The sequence below is a fragment of the Camelina sativa genome, chromosome 10 (assembly GCF_030686135.1).
Source record: "Camelina sativa cultivar CO46 ecotype springtype chromosome 10, ASM3068613v1".
Lineage (NCBI taxonomy): Eukaryota > Viridiplantae > Streptophyta > Magnoliopsida > Brassicales > Brassicaceae > Camelina > Camelina sativa.
The window spans coordinates 468,911-487,197 of NC_141889.1; the positions used below are offsets into that span (position 1 = coordinate 468,911).

At 38.9% G+C, this 18,287-nt stretch overlaps 6 protein-coding genes and 1 long non-coding RNA gene across 10 annotated transcripts; 3 read left to right on the forward strand and 4 right to left on the reverse strand.

The window, feature by feature from the left end:
• Positions 1-94: 94 nt before the first annotated feature.
• Positions 95-1,851, reverse strand: LOC104716204 (F-box/kelch-repeat protein At4g39240). The gene is made up of 2 exons (XM_010433591.3): positions 608-1,851; positions 95-372 (listed from the first exon to the last, which is right to left on the reverse strand). Exon 1 carries the CDS (start codon positions 1,761-1,763, stop codon positions 639-641), a length of 1,125 nt encoding a protein of 374 aa, XP_010431893.1. The 5' UTR covers positions 1,764-1,851; the 3' UTR covers positions 95-372; positions 608-638.
• A 108-nt stretch (positions 1,852-1,959) lies between these two features.
• Positions 1,960-5,436, forward strand: LOC104716207 (uncharacterized). Of its 2 annotated transcripts, none has more exons than XR_015567819.1 (5): positions 1,960-2,080; positions 3,896-3,961; positions 4,603-4,775; positions 4,868-4,921; positions 5,094-5,436. It is a non-coding gene; the product is annotated as an uncharacterized LOC104716207 (long non-coding RNA). The 2 variants fall into 2 exon arrangements; XR_755962.3 differs by lacking the exon at positions 1,960-2,080 and adding an exon at positions 3,092-3,612.
• On the reverse strand, positions 2,122-2,827 carry LOC104716205 (protein RADIALIS-like 1). Its single transcript, XM_010433592.3, has 2 exons — positions 2,550-2,827; positions 2,122-2,450 (listed from the first exon to the last, which is right to left on the reverse strand). Exons 1-2 carry the CDS (start codon positions 2,825-2,827, stop codon positions 2,426-2,428), a joined length of 303 nt encoding a protein of 100 aa, XP_010431894.1. The 3' UTR covers positions 2,122-2,425.
• A 422-nt stretch (positions 5,437-5,858) lies between the features above and the next one.
• On the reverse strand, positions 5,859-7,078 carry LOC104716206 (glycine-rich RNA-binding protein 8). Of its 2 annotated transcripts, none has more exons than XM_010433593.2 (2): positions 6,737-7,078; positions 5,859-6,449 (listed from the first exon to the last, which is right to left on the reverse strand). In XM_010433593.2, the coding sequence occupies exons 1-2, from the start codon at positions 6,842-6,844 to the stop codon at positions 6,054-6,056; spliced, it is 504 nt and encodes a 167-aa protein (XP_010431895.1). In that variant the 5' UTR covers positions 6,845-7,078; the 3' UTR covers positions 5,859-6,053. The 2 variants fall into 2 exon arrangements, with proteins under 2 accessions (XP_010431895.1, XP_010431896.1); XM_010433594.2 differs by having other exon boundaries at positions 6,587-7,040.
• Positions 7,079-8,117: 1,039 nt separating this feature from the next.
• LOC104716208 (putative LRR receptor-like serine/threonine-protein kinase At2g16250) lies at positions 8,118-11,769 on the forward strand. Its single transcript, XM_010433595.2, has 4 exons — positions 8,118-10,664; positions 10,753-10,881; positions 10,975-10,997; positions 11,079-11,769. The coding sequence occupies exons 1-4, from the start codon at positions 8,758-8,760 to the stop codon at positions 11,627-11,629; spliced, it is 2,610 nt and encodes an 869-aa protein (XP_010431897.1). The 5' UTR covers positions 8,118-8,757; the 3' UTR covers positions 11,630-11,769.
• A 78-nt stretch (positions 11,770-11,847) lies between these two features.
• LOC104716209 (phenylalanine--tRNA ligase alpha subunit, cytoplasmic) lies at positions 11,848-15,590 on the reverse strand. The gene is made up of 17 exons (XM_010433596.3): positions 15,184-15,590; positions 14,749-14,874; positions 14,567-14,656; positions 14,363-14,419; positions 14,220-14,275; positions 14,048-14,140; positions 13,873-13,957; positions 13,695-13,732; positions 13,569-13,607; positions 13,369-13,445; positions 13,164-13,248; positions 12,985-13,081; positions 12,805-12,901; positions 12,620-12,691; positions 12,334-12,526; positions 12,201-12,255; positions 11,848-12,080 (listed from the first exon to the last, which is right to left on the reverse strand). Exons 1-17 carry the CDS (start codon positions 15,328-15,330, stop codon positions 12,030-12,032), a joined length of 1,458 nt encoding a protein of 485 aa, XP_010431898.1. The 5' UTR covers positions 15,331-15,590; the 3' UTR covers positions 11,848-12,029.
• A 151-nt stretch (positions 15,591-15,741) lies between these two features.
• On the forward strand, positions 15,742-17,436 carry LOC109126982 (uncharacterized). 2 transcript variants are annotated; one of them, XM_087468047.1, is made up of 3 exons: positions 15,742-15,999; positions 16,125-16,243; positions 17,174-17,436. In XM_087468047.1, exons 1-3 carry the CDS (start codon positions 15,848-15,850, stop codon positions 17,191-17,193), a joined length of 291 nt encoding a protein of 96 aa, XP_087324173.1. In that variant the 5' UTR covers positions 15,742-15,847; the 3' UTR covers positions 17,194-17,436. The 2 variants fall into 2 exon arrangements, with proteins under 2 accessions (XP_087324173.1, XP_019086554.1); XM_019231009.2 differs by lacking the exon at positions 17,174-17,436 and adding an exon at positions 16,802-17,008 and having other exon boundaries at positions 15,747-15,999.
• The last annotated feature ends 851 nt before the right edge of the window (positions 17,437-18,287 follow it).

Here is an 18,287-nt window from a genome sequence, read left to right on the forward strand (position 1 = left end):
CCCTCAATGAGATTCTACAGTAAAACTATACTTGGGTGAGTGGGTAGAACAATCTAAAAGATCTCCGAAGACGTTTGTACATGGTGTACCAATATACTGTAAAATGTTTCCCGACCTCGATATTCAAACACTTGATTAAACAACAGTTAACATAGTAGCTATTAATCATACAGTATGCTATCATACAGAAAGAGTCTTACAACAAACAAACGAGACAAATAACTTGCAAAAGTACTCGCATTTAGCACAAAGATCAATAAGGTATCTGTATCAGGTTCTGGATTCCAACATCCAATAAAGCCTTGTATGTATGTGCTTTCATCTTAATCAGACCAACCTGCACCCGTACATTTACAGATTTCAAGCTTGAAGCTGCAACATAGAAGAACATGATTTAAGAAAGCACATGTCAATAATACTATCAAACTTGACATATTTAACAAACTCGCCTCTCAAACTTAAATATATCAATTCTTGGTTCCTGCAAACTCATCTAAGCAAGAAATTGGTACAAGTATCTGAATGCTATTGTTACAAGAAATGCAAGAAAAAGCATCAATCATACATTCATCACAAAGCCTAGAGGACACTGGAGAGTGAAGCATACCTTTACAACCTCTCTCATGGGGATGGGGTTATCAAACTGTTACAGCTAGACATCGTACAATGGTGGAAGGAGTTTTCAACGTCATGACAGTATTAGACCACAGGACCGTCCCCCAAATCTTTCCTCCTCTCTTTTCCAAACTGATCTCTGTGCAAGAAATTTCAGATGAAGCCTTGTTGAGGTTAAATATAATAGCAAGGTTCCCACCAAGATTGGACATCCTAGAACCATCACGCTTGTCAGGAAGACCATCGAGACCCTTCAAGCGACCCCAAACCCTGGCAACTGGATCAAAGACCCATATTTTATTCTTGCTACCAAAAGTGTAGACCCTGCCATCAATGACGCAAGAGCCCACACTCCATTGTGTGTCAAGCAACTCATCACTCTCCAAACTACCTTCTTTAGGATCATAAACAAAGCTATTCTTCCTATCCATGATGTATATCTTATCATCAATCACAAAGCTTCTGATGGTTAAGTCGTGAACGTTCACATTACGAACACCCGAAACAGTCTCCCAAGTTTGAGTCTTGAGGTCAAAAGCCTCCACCCAATTCAAAGACAGAGGGTCACAACCCCCGATCACATACAGTTTCCCGCCGACAATACCCACGGCGGCGCAGCCACGCGCCTGCTTCATGCTAGGGAGGTAGCGACACGTGTTGGATGGACAATGAACTACGAACCCAGTGGAGACCAATTCGTCATCGATGCATCCACCGAGGACGTAAATCTCAGAATCAAGAGCGACCATAGACATCCCCCAGCAAGGAACCGAAGGGAAAGACGGAATCGGAACTAATCTTCTATTGTTAATCGAATCATTTCCGAAAGGTTTGAAATTGAGAGTGTACCATCGAGGAGTTTCGGTAGCGTGAGATCTGAGAGCCACATAGAGAACGCGTTCAGTGCATCCAAGTACAGAGCGATCGACGTAGATCTCCGGGGAAGCGATGAGACGCCTGAAGGTCTTGCAGACGAGTGAAATAACCGGGTAGTAACATCTCGGCAAGCGGGATAAGCAATTCAGGATGATTTCATCTGGAAGTAGTAGCAGAGAAGACGACGGCGGCGCCGAAACAAGCTGTTTCTTCGGCGGTGGTTCTTCGGCGATTGAGCTTACGTAACTCGAACTCGCGGCGGAAAGAGGCATAACCGCCGCTCTGGAAATGTCAATCGCGAGAGAGCAAACGATAATTTTCCCGTTTCCTTATCTTTAAAATCACCCAAATGGGCTCATTGTCAAAAAAAATACCCCAATGGGCTTAGGCCCATATTTCTATAGAGACCTCAAAGTGCAACTTAAATTCTATTAAGGCTTTCTATCTTCTTTGCAAGCATCAAACTTTCCCGCCATGTCTGCGTTTTCGTTTGATAAAAATCCCCAATTCATAAACCCTAGTAAGTAGAGCCGGTTCCTGGGTTTTGTTGAATCAAAAGCTCGCGATTAGTAATGGCAGATTTGTGGAGGTATGTTTTCTCCGGTATAGTTATTAATACTAATACTACAATGATTCATGATGATGTTGGACTTTTCATTACAAAGAAACTATATATATATATATATATATATATATTTTTTCATTACAAAGAAAAGAACCTTACTTAATTAATACACAGAGCTGCTTTAATTGTTAAAATTGGGGATTCGAAGGAGATTGATTCCTCAAATTTAGCGTTAAGCTTTTGGGAGTAACATTACATAGGAAATAGGAATATATATATATATATATATAAACATTGATTCGTCATTGACATGGTTGAAAGAGAAAAATCGGATCGGTGTATCCTCTTTTAATCTCAATCGTTTTTGATTCACTGCAGCCTCATGTTTCTCATCCTGCATATCAGGAAAAAAAAAATGAATTTAAATTATGGTAATTAGAGTAGAAATTATTAAAATTGGTAGCTTTCTTTGTATAGTTTTTGTACACTGTACCTTTTTTCCTCATGATTCAGCCTACCATCGTTGCAGCCTCCACTAGTCCTGTAGTTTGGGAATGGAACATGACCGTTCTCTATGCTGTTGATATCTTGCACCAGGAGTTCGTAGTGTCTCGTTACCTCTTCTGTTGTTTTTCCACCCACTACTTTGGCAACATTTTGCCAACGGTTAGGAGTGTCCTGGTCATAGGTAGCTAGAGCCTGCTCAAAGGCTTTGTTCTGCTTAGCTGTCCACGATCCAGAGCTGTGAGAAGACTTTGAACTTGATGCCATTGTGATCTATAAATCGACGATGTATATACTATAACTGGTTTGAAAGAGGTTTTTTAAGTACAAGTCAAGAGGATGATATGAGTACAGATGTTACATTATGCATCCTATATATAAGGTGAGTTTAGGTAGTGCCAGTTGTTGCAAATATCTTGCAGAAAACAAAGAGAATATTAAATCCTTGTCTCCATAGGAATCATCGACTAATGAGAAATAAGATAATATCTGCAAATTTATGGTGGAGATGAGTATCTAAAGATCCAAACTTATCACTAATATTTGGTTCTAAGTTTGTTTACTTCTATATAATGCTTGGCAGATGAAATATCACCTATATGTGTATTTACTGCTGTGATTACGTTTCATGTCTTCTTGATTGAGTTAGAGAGCAGTTACGTCAGAGCAGGTTCTCTCGCATTTAATTCTAGATTAATCTTAGAAATTTAGCATATTATCTGCCAAGTCTCCATCTACTTTGTGGAAAACTCTGGCCTAGAACAGTAAATCTCCTATTATTCTGGTACACATTGACTAGAACAGTAAAATCACATTGAGTATCAAGGTTTCTCTCGATATTTTGATAGGATAACTTGTATCCACAAAACAAGAGATGGAACTTTTCATGGGTGCACCATTAGCTATAAAGGTTCTCTCTTGAATTAAAGTCCTTGCAGGAAAGTTGGGGGGTATCAAACTTTATTGTTAATTGTCAGGGGATCCTCCGTCTTAAACACCATATCAAGCAAGTTACAGCAGATACACTTGTCCGTACAATGGATGTAGAAAAGGTCAACTCTTGAAGTTTGGCTACCATGCTTTTCTTGGTCATCTATATTACTATTTGCATTTTGGTCCTCAATTGGTCACTTTCCTTGGTGCATATTGAAATTTCTGTAGGTTCTTCATGTCAAAGATTTGTGACTCTGATTGCATTTTAGTCGTTAACTGTTGTACCTATCACTTCTTTTTGATGATCAGTTGCGCACCTGCTAAGTAAGAATACCAGGCGTGGGATGTGCAGATAAATTATTTCCTGAGACTAATATTTTCATTTGGTCTATTGAAACATAGGGCGTTTTCTAGGTATTATGGAAGATAGAAGACCAGACTTGTCTCTTCAATCATAAATCATGTCAGGTTAGTTATCAGAAATGCCAAACTATAAAAATCCATAAATGGTACAAACTACCACGGTATAATGCATGAACGTATATATTTTTTATCATGCTTACATTTTAGTCTATTTTCTTGATGTACACCAGTATATGCCCATACCAGATATTTTCATTAGTTGTGGTACAAAGTTTACCACAAGGTTTAGGTTTTATTCCTTGCTAGATATGGCTGTTCTGAGAACTCAAGAAACTGACATGGTTTTGGGATAGGGAATAAACTACTTTATAAGAAAGTGCAGACCAGAACAAAGAATAAATTAATCATGAGACTGGTAAAACAATATATTCCAGAAATATATGGCTGCTAGTTGCAATAGGATTCTGCAAGTAGGCATTCAGAGTATATATATATTCTCGTCATTGCTTTCCTTCTTACCTAGGTGTTAAAATGGTAGAACATCCCTATCTGACTTTCAGCTTTAGGTAAACACCTGAGGTATTAACGTAGAAGAAGAAAAATGTTTAAAATGGTTGTTTTTTATACAATATGGATATTCTGCAATCTGCATCTTACTTTTGTGACATGAAGAGTTTACATTGCGTAAGATTTGGTGGATTTTATTCCATGTCCACAGCCTCAAGTTGCATTTGTTATAATGAAAGGTACCGGCCATTTATGATGAAACACGTTGCCTAGCTCGCGATGATTGGCGTAAATGATCACAATAGCTTTTCAAGAATATGTAAGAAAGAGAAAGGAATTAAAGGGGTTATATTATATGCCTCACCTAGTGGTTGCTCCTTTTGCAACTTGACGAACTAAATCCGATCCTGATGTAATCTTTGGTTCCCTTGTACACTTGGTTCAACTAAGATTCTGTTTCTAATGGGTTTACTATAGAGGATTAATTACAATTTTTTAATACAGGTCAGTTGTAGGAGGGAAATGCAGAGACAAAGAGGCAGAAATCTTCTTATTTTGGTAATCTTTGATCATAACACAACTTGGGATTCTTCTATGTGAACTACGTTTTGATGCGAGATGATTACAATGGCTACATCAAAGCCGTTAATATGTAAAGACCATGGAGTTGGCTTGTCTTTCTCAATGTGGCATCAATGATTTGGTTTCTTCATTTGTCACTCTGTTGCAGGTTCAAATCATGTTCATCTTCTGCATTTGTGACAGCCGCCGCTAAAGCTTACTCAGTTTTACGTCAACAGATGATTCGATCTCAAATATGAAGTTGTGTGACTACATTATTCCAGAGCAATCAAGTTTCTATGTGTCTTTGAGACTTTGAGTTGGTTTAAGAAGCAATCTGTGTAAATTGTAACCAATGTCCATAGACATTTTAACCACTAAGCATAAGGGTCACCAATTTATGGACGCTTCAGAATATAAGCATTGGGGCCATCAATTGACTTACTCTTAGCTGCCATCTCTTGTGAATCCTCGTAATAATGTTATGGAACAGACGGTTTTTTTTTCGGCTACTTGAGTAGTATAGGCCTTGATAGCTCTACTAAGCTCTACTATTCTCTGGACATTTGAAAATTTCCTTGGGATGTAATCATTACTTTCCACTTAGGAAATGTAGAAAAGTATACAGTATAATGTATAAGGATGACCAAATAATTAAAGATACCTTTTCACGGTGAGAAAGATGACGAAAAAAAAAAAGTAGAGGAAAGAGAATATTCGTGGAATATACGACTCTTTCAGTCTTTTGAGTAAAAAATTAAAGCAATCATTATTTTGGATCGGCGCAAGTGAAATCGTGCAACCAACGTTCCCCAATCAAGAATATGTAAAGCTTGAGCGGTCTGAGAGTGATAGTTCCATACATTGGGTTTGAAGATGATAGATAATGCGCTATAGTAAATTTTTTTTGACAGGAATGAAAAATGAAATCTGGTTTAGGGGGAAACCTTTATAATTTTAGTGAACAACACGGGAACTAACATTTCGTTCCAGACAAAGACGACTTTAAAACGACAATGTTTCATCAAAAAAGTAAACCAAACGAACCAGAATCAAACCAAGCCAAAGGAGGGACACAGAACCAAATCTAAACCAAACACAGAGCAGAAACAAACCACACTATCTTCAATTACCAGCCACCGCCGCCGCCACCGCTTCCTCCGTAGGCACCATCACCTCCTCCGTAACCGCCGCCACCTTCACGGCGACCACCACGGCCACCGCCGCCTCCGCCAGATCCGTAACCACCGCTACGTCTCTCGTAACCACCGCCGCCTCCACCAGATCCGTAACCACCGCCTCCTCCGTATCCGCCTCCACCGCCGCTGCGGTAACCTCCCCCGCCGCCACCACGGCCTCCTCCACCGCCACCGCTTCCTCTGGACTGAGCCTCATTCACAGTGATGTTACGGCCATCAAGCTCTTTTCCGTTCATCTCTTCAATCGCATCCCTCATGGATTTCTCGTCCTTGAAGGTAACGAATCCGAATCCCCTTGATCTTCCAGTATCACGATCGTTAATGATCTGTAAAACAAAAACCAAACAGATCCACACAAATCAGCAAAAACCAAATCGAAGAAGACGTTGAAACTCAAAAACACGATGAAATAAAGCAAAATCGATCGATCTCCGAGCTCATAGAAGCAGGAAGATGAACGTACCGATGGGACAAAATAAGCAACAGTAACAAAGAACATAGTAACAGTAATCGAATCAAGTAACAGAGAAACACAGATCGGAAACAGATCCGTCGAGGATCAGAATCATCGGAATCGGCTTGATCCGGGAGTCCGATCTCTCGTGTAACAGACCTTAGAATCGATAACTTCGCCGAATTGCGAGAACGTGTTCTGAAGGTCCTCATCTCTGGTGGCCCAGGCAAGGCCGCCAACGAAGCACCGGTACTCAACTTCAGCCATTGTTTTGAAAGCAAAGAGAAATTAGGGTTTCGAAATATAAGAGAGAGACTTGTGTGATTTAAGATAACAAGACAAAGCCTTAATTTATAGAAGAGGTGTGACGTATTAATAACTATCTAGGGTTAAGATATTTTCTAGGGTTTTGATGAACGTTTCGACTTTAATTGGGATTTTAATTTTTAACCCTGATTAACACGGTAATAGTATGGTTTAGTGGATAGGCCCACATCATGTGATCATTATGGAAATTAAAGATTTTTTTTCTCCTCGTTTCGAGCAAAACAAATATCTTCTTGCGTAAAAATATCTTTATTCTTGAAATGACACTTATACCCCTTGTCTCGTTTTTATGTGATAAAATAATTGGGTCTGGGCCATAGTTACTTAGTATTACTGGGCTTATCTGATTTAATTTTGAAAGGTTAAATAACTTTTGGCCCAAAGATTTCAAAATAAACCGAAGAAACTAAAATAAAATAACTTGCAAATTGCAAAACCGGTTTCTAGCTGTATATCATATTTGCTTAGTCCCTAGTAAACACATCCCCAAACCATTCAAACTCTTGCACAAGTCTCCCATATTTGGCATCTTTCAAGTGCAATTCTGCGCACCAAATGTTGCGTTCTGCACATTCCCAGGTAACACATACTCCTTCCGCAAGACCACCATTTTTCCAACATGATATGCATAAATCTAGGCAGACCTTCAATCCAATTTGCGAGTTATTTTATTTTAGTATCATTGAGTCATTCTATCAAAATTCAAAAATATTAGAATTCCAAATAATAATTATCATAAAGTAGTATTTTTTTCATTTAATTTTAAAATGACTAAAAAAAATATGGCTATTACTCTATTAGTATCATATACTCCCTCTGTCTCATAAAATTGATGTTTTGAGATATTTTTTTTCCCACAAATATTGATGTTTTGTAAACTTCAAGAAGTAATCATTGAAAATATTTAAAAGTTTGAATTGTTATTGGTTTAAAATTAAAGAATATCTCTTTAGTCAAAAGAAAAAATATATTTAAACTAAGTAATCATTGTTTTTTTTAAATGTGTAAAAAATTCTAAACATCAAAATCTCTATGAAAGGAGTCAACAGTAATATAGAATTAATTACTATAATATGATATTTTTTAAGAGTTCGTTACGCATGTATTGGGCGGGATCGATGAGAGTCAAACCCCTCTTAAAACGGCGCCGTGTATCAGAACATCACTTTCAAATTTTCAATTAAGAGCGTCTCGAGATCGAACCGTCAATCTTGGGAACGTGCGGCGGCGACTGGGAGTATACAACGAAAGATCGATCCCACAACTCTCAATTTGTTTTTTTTTTTGTCTTCTTACACTTTGTATTACTTTCTTACTTCTTTTTTTTTTCTTTTGAATCGGCCGCTGTTCTTGACCAGTATGGAGAGCTTCTTTTTCTCTGTCCAGAACAGTTCTGCAAGAAGTTTAACTACTAATATAATAATATTCCAGTTGGTTTTCGTATTTTATTAGACTTTCCCATCCTTCTCTCTCTCTAAATCCAGGACCAAAAAAAAGACATGGAAGAGTTAGAGATAGAGAGAGAGAGAAGGCAGCAAGAAAATGATTGGTAACCAACAATACTAGTTTTGATTACGACGAAGTGCACAGACAAAACTAATTGTCACAAAGTCGCAGAGGTAACAAAAGAGTGAAGAAGAACCCCCCCCCCCCCCTTTTTTTTCTTTTGTTGAAAATCATACATAGAAAAGTCATACAGATATAAAGTTTCCTTTTTTATCGGATTCGAAGGAAAACCAAAAAATAAAAAAATCCGATTTTTTCATTAATCGCAAAGATTCTTTCGAATTGAATCTCTAAGGAAATGAAGGGATTTAAGTTATTTGATTTAGTCATCAGGTTTTAGAGAAACCATGGTGATTCAGAAGAAGACATCCTTGCTTGTCTTCTTCTTCTTCTTCTTCGTCTTGTTGTTAGAGTCAACGTTCCAGCAACAGACAAGTTCTCTGCATGAGAAATCGGCGCTTCTGCTGTTGAGGTCTTCCCTTGGGATAAGAAGCAGAGATTGGCCTCTTAAAGGCAATCCTTGTCTCAACTGGAACGGCATAGATTGCGATGAGAATGGTAGAGTAACTGATATCAACATTTCAGGGTTCAGAAGGACTAGGATTGGGAATCAAAACCCGCAATTCTCAGTTGATGCGCTCCTCAATCTCACCCGTTTAGCTTCCTTCAACGCCTCAAGGTTCTCTCTTCCAGGTCCAATCCCGCCTTTGTTCGGATCACGTCTGTTGACTTTAGAGGTGTTGGACCTTAGCTCTTGTTCAATCACGGGGACCATCCCTGCAACTTTGACTCGGCGGTTATTACGCCTCACGGTTCTTGATCTTTCCAATAATTCAATCAGTGGCAAAATTCCTCCGTCTCTTACCTCTCTTCAGAATTTATCAGTTCTTGATCTTTCCTCAAACTCGGTATTTGGTTTGATTCCTGCTAATATTGGGGCACTCTCCAAGCTCCAGCGTCTGAATCTTTCGCATAACACCTTGTCTTCTTCAATACCTTCATCACTCGGAGACCTTTCTGCTTTAGTCGACCTTGATCTCAGCTTCAACCACCTGTCAGGTTTGGTTCCATCAGATTTGAAAGGGCTAAGGAACTTGCATACGCTTGCAATTGCAGGAAATCGCCTTTCAGGATCCCTACCTCCTGATCTATTCAGTTTCATTAGTAATCTACAGATAGTTGACTTCAGAGGCAGTGGTTTCATAGGTGCTTTACCGTCCCCGTTATGGTCGTTACCGGAGCTGAAGTTGCTGGATCTTTCTGGAAATCACTTCTCTGATTTGCTGCCGAATACCACTGACACTTTTGATTCTTCTACTGTCTCCATGCTTAACATATCCGGGAACATGTTTTACGGCAATCTCACACTTCTACTGAGAAGATTCCAAGTTGTTGATCTTTCAGAAAACTATTTTGAAGGTGAAGTTCCAGACTTTGTGCCAACCAATGCTTCCTTGAGCAACAATTGTCTTCAGGGCCCAGAGAACCAACGGAAGTTGTCGGATTGCACTTTGTTTTATTCAAAAAAGGGCTTAACTTTCAACAGTTTCGGACCACCTGAAGAGAAGAAGAGTCCAAAATCTTCCTGGTTAAGCCACAGGAAAATAGTTATACTAGCTGCAGTTGGAGGGTCTATATTGGTTATGCTCATTCTCATATTGTTACCAATAACAGTGAGTTTCTGTGTCCGTCGAAGAAACAGATCACCAACAAGTAATCATCCTAGAGGGAGACACAACGGTGTTGGCCCATTGCCTCCTGATGGAACACTTCCCTCCAGAGGAGGATTCTCTATAAACTTTGGGAGTCTTGGATCATCGTTTACCTATCAACAGCTGCTCAATGCCACCAAAGAGTTCCGTGATTCGAACCTGATAAAGAAAGGACAATCAGGGGATCTTTTCAAGGGGGTTTTAGAAAACGGAGTTCAGATCGTTGTGAAAAGAATCAGCTTGGAATCTACAAAGAACAACGAAGAAGCGTATCTAACCGAGTTGGATTTCTTCAGCCGGTTTGCTCATCCGAGAATAGTCCCATTCGTAGGAAAATGCTTAGAGAGCACACCCCATAAGTGCTTGGTGTATAAGTACATGCCTAATAGGGATTTACCAAGCTCATTGTTCTATAAAACCAGTTCCCTTGTTGAGGAGGGATTGAGATCTCTCGATTGGATCACCAGACTGAAAATAGCATTGGGAGTAGCAGAGGGACTTTCTTATCTGCACCATGATTGCTCACCGCCCGTCGTCCACAGGTACAAAATCCATCCCTTAAACTGTTTCCACTTTCAATCCACATCATACTGATCTTGAGAGTCTTTCAATGTTAAATGTCTTAAAAAGAGATGTTCAAGCAAGTAGCATTCTCTTGGATGATAAGTTTGAAGTTAGGCTTGGAAGCTTTAGCAAAGCCTGTCATCAAGAAAACAATGGCCGTTCCCGAAAAATATCCCGGTTGCTCAGACTATCCCAGTAAGTGTCTCTGCTTCACTGCGTTGAAACACTTTAACCCAATTTAGATTAAACATCTAACAACAAGCTTGCTACTGTTTCCCTACTTTTCAGGTCTTCTCAAGAAAGTGTTCCTGGTGAGTTTCTCTCCAAATGTTTTAACAACAAGCTTGCTACAATTTCTATATGTTCCTTCTAACAACCCTAAAATCTAACAGGGTCTTCAGCTACAGCAACATGTGCCTACGATGTGTACTGCTTCGGCAAGATACTTCTGGAGCTAATCACAGGAAAACTGGGAATAAGCTCATGCGACGAAACCCAATTCAAGAAAATCCTAACCGAGATAATGCCTTACATATCATCGCAGGAGAAAGAACCAGTGATGAACATCCTAGACCAATCTCTTCTGGTCGACGAAGACCTCTTAGAAGAAGTCTGGGCAATGGCAATCGTGGCTAGGTCTTGTCTAAACCCTAAGCAAACGAGACGACCGCTTATGAGACACATAGTTCAAGCCCTGGAGAATCCTATGAGAGTCGTGAGAGAAGACAGCAGCGAATCTGAGAGATTCCGGACGACTGGATCTTCGAGAGGATCTTCCAGTAGCGGCCGAGTGTTTGGTAGTTGGAGACAGAGCTTGTCTGATCCAGTCGCTGCGGGAACTAGTAGCCTTCTGTCTCAGGCGGAGGGTTTACCGACGGGATCGATGTCGACGAGAGAAAGTAGCCGTGGCGCGTCTAGCCGACGAAGTATGAAAGATGTATAGAAGACACACATACGATCCAACATTTTTTTACCTTCTTTTTCTTTTATTTCTTTTAATTATTAATTTTCTTTTGTGGTTATGATTTGTTCTCTTGTTGATAAAAATTCCCATAAATTTATAATCTTTTCAAATGAGCCCAATCCTAATGACTCTAGTCTTATGACATTCTCTGGTAGCAATTTGTTTTGTATGGGGTGGGAATCGGAAAGTAGTATACCTTTGGGGCAAGGTTCTTGTTAACTAAACACAAATTGTACCGTACATAACCAAAAAGAACAAAAATTCGACAAGCCATATTGCAAATGAGTTGAGTACACACACAAATATTGATATGGAATGGTCATGTCCACAAAGACTACAAATAAAGGAGCATCAACTTGAAACAAAAAGAGAATACTACTCAGATTCCAATTCGGCAGATTGGATTCCGTTTAATGAGATCCAGATCCACCTGCGACGAAGAATGATACACGAATTTGAGTATTATGAAACACATATTGAGCATATATGGCAATCGAACAAAGGCATGTTTATACAAAGAAGTCAGAAAAAGTAAAGATCTCGTGGTTACCTTGTGTCCAAACAAATCTCGGATGTTGTTGATACCGTATAATATCATTGTCGGTCTGGTTTATGAACAAAAAACCAAGATAGAATCAGCAACGAACGACCCTGAAATGTTGAGGGAAATTCAAAAATCTTACCTCTCAAGAGAAAGACCCCAAGCAATTACTCTAACATCTTCGGGGAGACCCATTGGAAGAAGCATTTCGGGTCTGAACATCCCAGAGTTACCAATCTCCACCCACTTCCCTATACCTTCATGATAGCTGAATATCTCCATACTTGGCTCTGTGTAAGGGTTGTAAGCTGGCTTGAACTGCAGTTTCGACATCCCTGAAAAGCATGATCGCGTTCAAAGTTTTTCTTTCTCTCTCAAGCCTAGGCAAACCAAATTTAAGATTGTGGCAAACTTAAGGAAGAGTTTACCTAAGCGTGAGAAGAAGTCTTTTAATACACCAATCAGGTCTCCTAGTGTAAGGCCTCTATCACAAATCAAACCTGATCCAAACATGAGATCATTTAACCGATTGAAAATCAAGTTTGACAGACGATGATTCCTTACTTTAATTTAACACCGAACTGTGACAACTCTGTCCATTAGAGAACTATACCTTCAATTTGATGGAACTCTGCAAGGTGGGTCCGATCAACAGCTTCGTTTCTGAAGACACGGTCAATAGAAAAGTACTTCTTGGGCACAAAAGGTTTCTACAGAAAGACAGAAATCTAATTATACTACTGAATATTGAAAACCAACGTCTCACAACCTGTAAACTAAGGTTCAGTTGTACCTGTGCTAGTGCATAAAGCATCCTAGATGAGACAGCCGTTGTGTGAGTACGGAGAAGATTCGTGTTTGCTTCTTCTCGTTTCCAATCATAAGTATACCTTTAATGCAAAAGGCCACTGTCAGAGCGCTGCAAATTAATTATTACTACTACAAGGTAGTACGCAGATACAAGTCATATACCCTCTAGATCCATAACCACCAGACTCGTGAACACGTTTCACCCTCTCAACATAATCTTCCGGCAGTGTCCTTGTAGTAGAGGGTGCTACATTCAAAGATTTACGCCATAAAATTTAGAGTTAGTATTCTTTGAGATGTCAACAAGCAACCAGGAAATAGATATCACAAACAAGAAATTTAGTGACTAAGCATTTAAAATTTGAACCTTTTAGAAAGAAGGTGTCATGAGAATCACGAGCAGGGTGCTGCTGAGGCTGGAACAACGCATCAAAATTCCAGAAGCTATAAAGCATAGGAAACAGGATAAGATCAGCTAACAAATAGCAAAAATTAATGGCCTAATAAGATCTCCTCAAGCCTCCATGAAAAGCTGAAGACCAAGATTCTGTAATAACTAGACGATACCTGCTTTCCACAAAGTTGTTTGTTGGCATCTCCTCAAACCTGCGACCACATAAGGCTCACCATTAATTTTGGCCATCAATAGAATAGTGGAGATAAATAACATTAGATGTCAAGAGTCTCTCTCACCCCATTTGAACAAATATGTCTTTAAACTGCTTCCGCACCTAATGCGCCAGAAAAGTAAAATAAAAAACGTAAGAGGTCTGTTATAAAAAAAAACGGCTACCCAAAATCCTTTACAACAATAGAAAAGATAACCACTAGTATACAATATATACAATTAGCTACCAAGCGTCAAGCTTACCTTGAGAAGGGCATGAAGATGCCCAGCCTGAAGAGGCGCTCCTTTAGCATTGAAGTTATATTCCTTAAACTCTAACTCTTTCCAGCTGCAAATACACCACTTTACTATCTTAATTGCATATTAAACCTACAATACCATTAGAAAGTTGCAAAAAAAGGCAAGTTTTAGGACGAACTTTTGAAGATTTTCTCGAGTCAAATCGGTGGCTACTTCCTTTCTCTCGGGAGCATAGTTAGGACCTTTCTTTACGGAATACCCCGTCCATGTCCTGTGAAGTAAGAAAAGATATCAGCTATCCAATGTCTCTCAAAAGGAACGAAACATGAAAGAAAAATGGAAACAATTACTCTTTTATTATGAGTTTTCTGGCTTTAAGAGAACTGGTACTGTCGTTGTCAACTTCCTGAAGGGGAGAAAGGGATACTTATAAATATGAATCATAAGGCAAATACAAAAGACGAAATCTCTACTGAACTAAGATAGTACAAACCTTCCCTTCTTGTATTTGTAAAAGCTGGTCTTTCACTTTATCTTCCACATTTTGAACCTACAATAAAAAAGGTTCAGATTGATGCAGACTAAACAAACTAGAACGTGAGTGTGTGTGTGTGACATATGTAAAACTGATTCATTACAACCAAACATCCAAAAAAGAAGGTAGCAAACAGAAAGTAAACCATTTCAGAACTATTACCCTCCTCGAGACTTGCCTTCCCATTTGCACCCACCTTCTTTTCCCGGCTTGTGAGCAGCCGATACTGAAGACTGAAGGAGCAAGCTTTTTCTGATATAGTAAAAGAAATTTACGCATGTTATTAGAGAGTATGACTACCAAATCCAACCATATATATACATGTAGATATCCATAACAATCACCTCGAGTTCATCTTTTGATATGCTACCTTCTTCAGGCACAGCTAGGAAAAGTTGTACCTCTGGCGACCCTTCTGCTGCATATTCCTTCCCTTCATCAGTCAGAACCCATGTCTCCTTTTTAATGTCCTGCAGAGAATAGTCAACCCCATGTTTCAACAGCGCTTCATCATACTACCATGCAAAACTAGTCCAATAAAACCTTGTTAATGATAGCAACTTATGGCAAAATGTGAGACTCTACAGTGGCATTCACGGAAAACGCAAAATATTTAAACCAGATAATAAAAACGTCTTAATCTAACACACTCTAGATCCATAATCCAAACCATATCGCAGACCCAATTCAGCCAGAGAACTCACACGCAACGCATGGGAATCAGATACAAGATGTAAGATTACAAAAATACGGCAGTGAAAACGGGGAAGCACGAGTACCTGAACATCAATGAAACGAAAACCATGGAGACTTTTGATGACATTGACGACTTCGTCGTGGTCGAGGTTGAATTCGGCAGAGAACAGACCCGAATCTGTGATCTCTTCGTTGTTCTGCAGAAACCCTAGTATCGCCTTTTCAGCCATTATTAAACTCTCTTTAGGTTTTATCGAAAGAGCTCTTTGCCCTACCCTTACTCTCTTCTTTCTTTCTTTCTTTCTTTCTTTCTTCTATCTCTTCCGGTCAAACAGAGTAAACGCCGCTGATTCTAACTGCATAATATTGGGATTTTAGGGTTCCGACTTTAGAGTGCGTTTTCAATTGTCTCCATTTACTTTTGAAATTACAACATAACCCACCTGCCACGAGTGATATTTACATCACTTGAATAATGCAATAAGAGTCCACTAATCCCCCTAATCCCACTCACACCGATGCTTAATTATTTTGTTGCCTTTTATTGATTTTTTTACTAATGACCCTACTTAACGAGGGTGTAATATATAAAATCAAAAGTCAAGAGGGTGAATCTATGCAATTTCTTCGAAAATAGAAACGACGACGTTTCGGTTGTAGGGTTTAGTGCTCTTGGTCGTTCCATCATCTTTCCTCCTCCTCCTCCTCTTGAGATTCCAATTCAAGAAAACCAAAATTATTGAAGAGATGGCATCGTTTTGCAGATCAGCGTTAATGGCAGGTTCCAGAAACTTAGTATCAAGATCCAAAACCGTAACACAAAAGTCCCTTAACCTTAAACCCACAACGACTTCAACTCCTTCCGCTTCAATGTCCCAATCCGTCCCCCGCGCTTCAAGGTGCCTTACTCATTTTTCACCTGTTTCAGTTAATTTCTTATCCATGTTTGTTTGTGGGACGTTCGAGTATGCCCCTAGTAGTGTAGTGAATTTCTAATCAGAAACTTTTGCCATGCAATGTGAAGGGTTCTCTCGGCTTTGGGATGTGTTGAAACGATGATTCCACTCCACAGTGCTGTTGCTTCAGCTCGTCTCAAGTCAAGCATCGCTGCTGATTCCTCCTGTTGGAGCTGGCTCTCTCAGGGTAACTTTTTTCCTCTCTTTCTTTGTCTATTGTCCTTCAATTTGCTGTCTTTTTCTGTTTATTGTTTGGTGGTTTGATTCTGTTTTCTGCTTTATCTGCTCTGCATTTGGAAAGATTTGAGACTAGAGACTGAATTTGCAGATTTATTATTATTTAGTAAACTAGATAGTAGAAACTCTCGTGTGAAGTGGAACTAAAACTCTTTTAAAGTGACAAGATTTAGATGATAATCATGATATTATTGTATAGAAAGCATAATTGTGGCAAGAGTGTTTTCATTAGTCTATACTCTTTTGGATTCAAAGTCTGTTTTTTTTTTTTAGCACAAACAAAACTGTTTCAGGTTTGAAACTGGATGATGACTGTGAAAGATATGTTCTTTTTTAAGTGAACAAAACTTTGACAGAATTTTTGAAGAAAGGATTTGTTACTTCTCTCTTTACATAATAATCATGTCTTGTTGAGATTTCTAGTTGGTCTAAGATTATGTAGTTGCTCCTTGTGTTTGTCCTTAAAGCCTTGCTTCTCTGACTTGTGTTCTTCTGCTTAATGCAATAGGATTTGCCACGCCTTTGTGACCCCGGTCTGCTGGATCTCTATATAAGGCGAAAATAATCATAATGTTAGGACTTGCTTTCACAATATGAATGAACAAGAACAGTGTTTATTTTCTAGTTCCAACGCTTTTGTTGATGTATTGTTGTGGTTCACAATGGACTTGTTGCTTCAAACTTCTTGCAATCTATCTATCGCTATTTGGATCTACACACTTTGGGGCCTTTGTTCTGCACTAAAACTCAGCATGTCCTTTCTTTTGTTCATGATATCAAGTTCTGTGTTCATGCAAATTACAACGAGGAATCTCTGCATTTTTCAATTTCTTGATGTTGTTGTTGGCTGATCCTCTTCCCATTTCTCTCGTCTCTTTAGAACTGGGAGTACCTCGGTGACACCATCATTAGCATTGGTCTTGATCTTGAAGCGTCCCTGAGATGATACCTGATATTGTACTGTTTGAGACTACTTGATTTTGCCAGTTTTTGGACTGGTTTGCTCCGGTTTAGGACCATGTTGTTTCCCAATTTGGTTCATGTTATCTCGTTTTAGATTTTTTTGGAGGCATTCTAACGAACATAATCAAAACTAAAACCCTACCAACTAATAATTCTGAATCCGAACTTTCTTGCAGTATACTCGAGTTTGGTCACCAGCTATGTAAGTGTAACTATAATAATATTGATATTTTTGTAACAATACTACCAAAAATATTCGATAGCCCCACATTCACCAGACAAATCATCGTCTAACGTCAATCTCGCCAGCCTTCCGTTTAAATTACCGAATGGACAAAAAATAAAAATTATAACAAAAATACATTATTCAGTTTTCCGTTACAAAAATACATTATTCAATAGTCGGAAGTAAAGGATTAACTAGCTCCATAATCTCTAACCTTCGGTATTAATTAGTCCATTCAAACGTCATTTCTGTTAAGAGAAGTCTAATAGTACAAAAATCTGATTACGTTAAATTGCAATAAAAACAAAAGAAAAATGGATTTACTATTTTCCTTTGGGTCTCACTGTATCCCCACCTCCTTTATCTAGCTAACCGCGTAACGAGATGGACGGGCACAACTATATACAAGACCTATGTATGTGTGTGTGCATTGCCTATATAATAGATTAATAGTTCATGTTCTTCCAATATGCTATAACTCGAACAAGAAACAGTAAGAGAACTTATAAATAGAAAAGGCTATATGGGGAACTGTGCACTAAAACCAAAAGTTTTGTCGGAAACCGGAGCTCTGGCGCCGGAGGAGCTTAAGGATTCACTTCTTGAATACCATAAGATCGACACTGCAAAATCTCTTAGCAACTTGTTCCTTCAAGTAAGTCGCTACAAATTAAGCATAAGCATAATGTAATAACTTTAAGGATGTTATATTCTTGATTGTGTTATTCTCGTGATGGCTCGTTTGTGATTTTTTTGGCTACTAGGACAATGAAAGCTGATATATTTCCTTAGTATTCACATGAAC

Excerpts from the sequence above, each read along its gene's own strand:
- LOC104716204 (XM_010433591.3), bottom strand. The coding sequence starts at position 1,763 with ATGCCTCTTTCCGCCGCGAGTTCGAGTTACGTAAGCTCAATCGCCGAA.
- LOC104716205 (XM_010433592.3), bottom strand. The coding sequence starts at position 2,827 with ATGGCATCAAGTTCAAAGTCTTCTCACAGCTCTGGATCGTGGACAGCT. Across the intron at positions 2,451-2,549 it reads CTGAATCATGAGGAAAAAAG|GATGAGAAACATGAGGCTGC; the intron begins GTACAGTGTACA and ends CCTGATATGCAG.
- LOC104716206 (XM_010433593.2), bottom strand. The coding sequence starts at position 6,844 with ATGGCTGAAGTTGAGTACCGGTGCTTCGTTGGCGGCCTTGCCTGGGCC. Across the intron at positions 6,450-6,736 it reads GCGAAGTTATCGATTCTAAG|ATCATTAACGATCGTGATAC; the intron begins GTCTGTTACACG and ends TTTGTTTTACAG.
- LOC104716208 (XM_010433595.2), top strand. The coding sequence starts at position 8,758 with ATGGTGATTCAGAAGAAGACATCCTTGCTTGTCTTCTTCTTCTTCTTC. Across the intron at positions 10,665-10,752 it reads TCACCGCCCGTCGTCCACAG|AGATGTTCAAGCAAGTAGCA; the intron begins GTACAAAATCCA and ends TGTCTTAAAAAG. Across the intron at positions 10,882-10,974 it reads CGGTTGCTCAGACTATCCCA|GTCTTCTCAAGAAAGTGTTC; the intron begins GTAAGTGTCTCT and ends CCTACTTTTCAG.
- LOC104716209 (XM_010433596.3), bottom strand. The coding sequence starts at position 15,330 with ATGGCTGAAAAGGCGATACTAGGGTTTCTGCAGAACAACGAAGAGATC. Across the intron at positions 14,276-14,362 it reads TACAAATACAAGAAGGGAAG|GAAGTTGACAACGACAGTAC; the intron begins GTTTGTACTATC and ends TCTCCCCTTCAG. Across the intron at positions 13,608-13,694 it reads GACATATTTGTTCAAATGGG|GTTTGAGGAGATGCCAACAA; the intron begins GTGAGAGAGACT and ends ATGTGGTCGCAG.
- LOC109126982 (XM_087468047.1), top strand. The coding sequence starts at position 15,848 with ATGGCATCGTTTTGCAGATCAGCGTTAATGGCAGGTTCCAGAAACTTA. Across the intron at positions 16,000-16,124 it reads TCCGTCCCCCGCGCTTCAAG|GGTTCTCTCGGCTTTGGGAT; the intron begins GTGCCTTACTCA and ends TGCAATGTGAAG. Across the intron at positions 16,244-17,173 it reads TTGGAGCTGGCTCTCTCAGG|AACTGGGAGTACCTCGGTGA; the intron begins GTAACTTTTTTC and ends TCGTCTCTTTAG.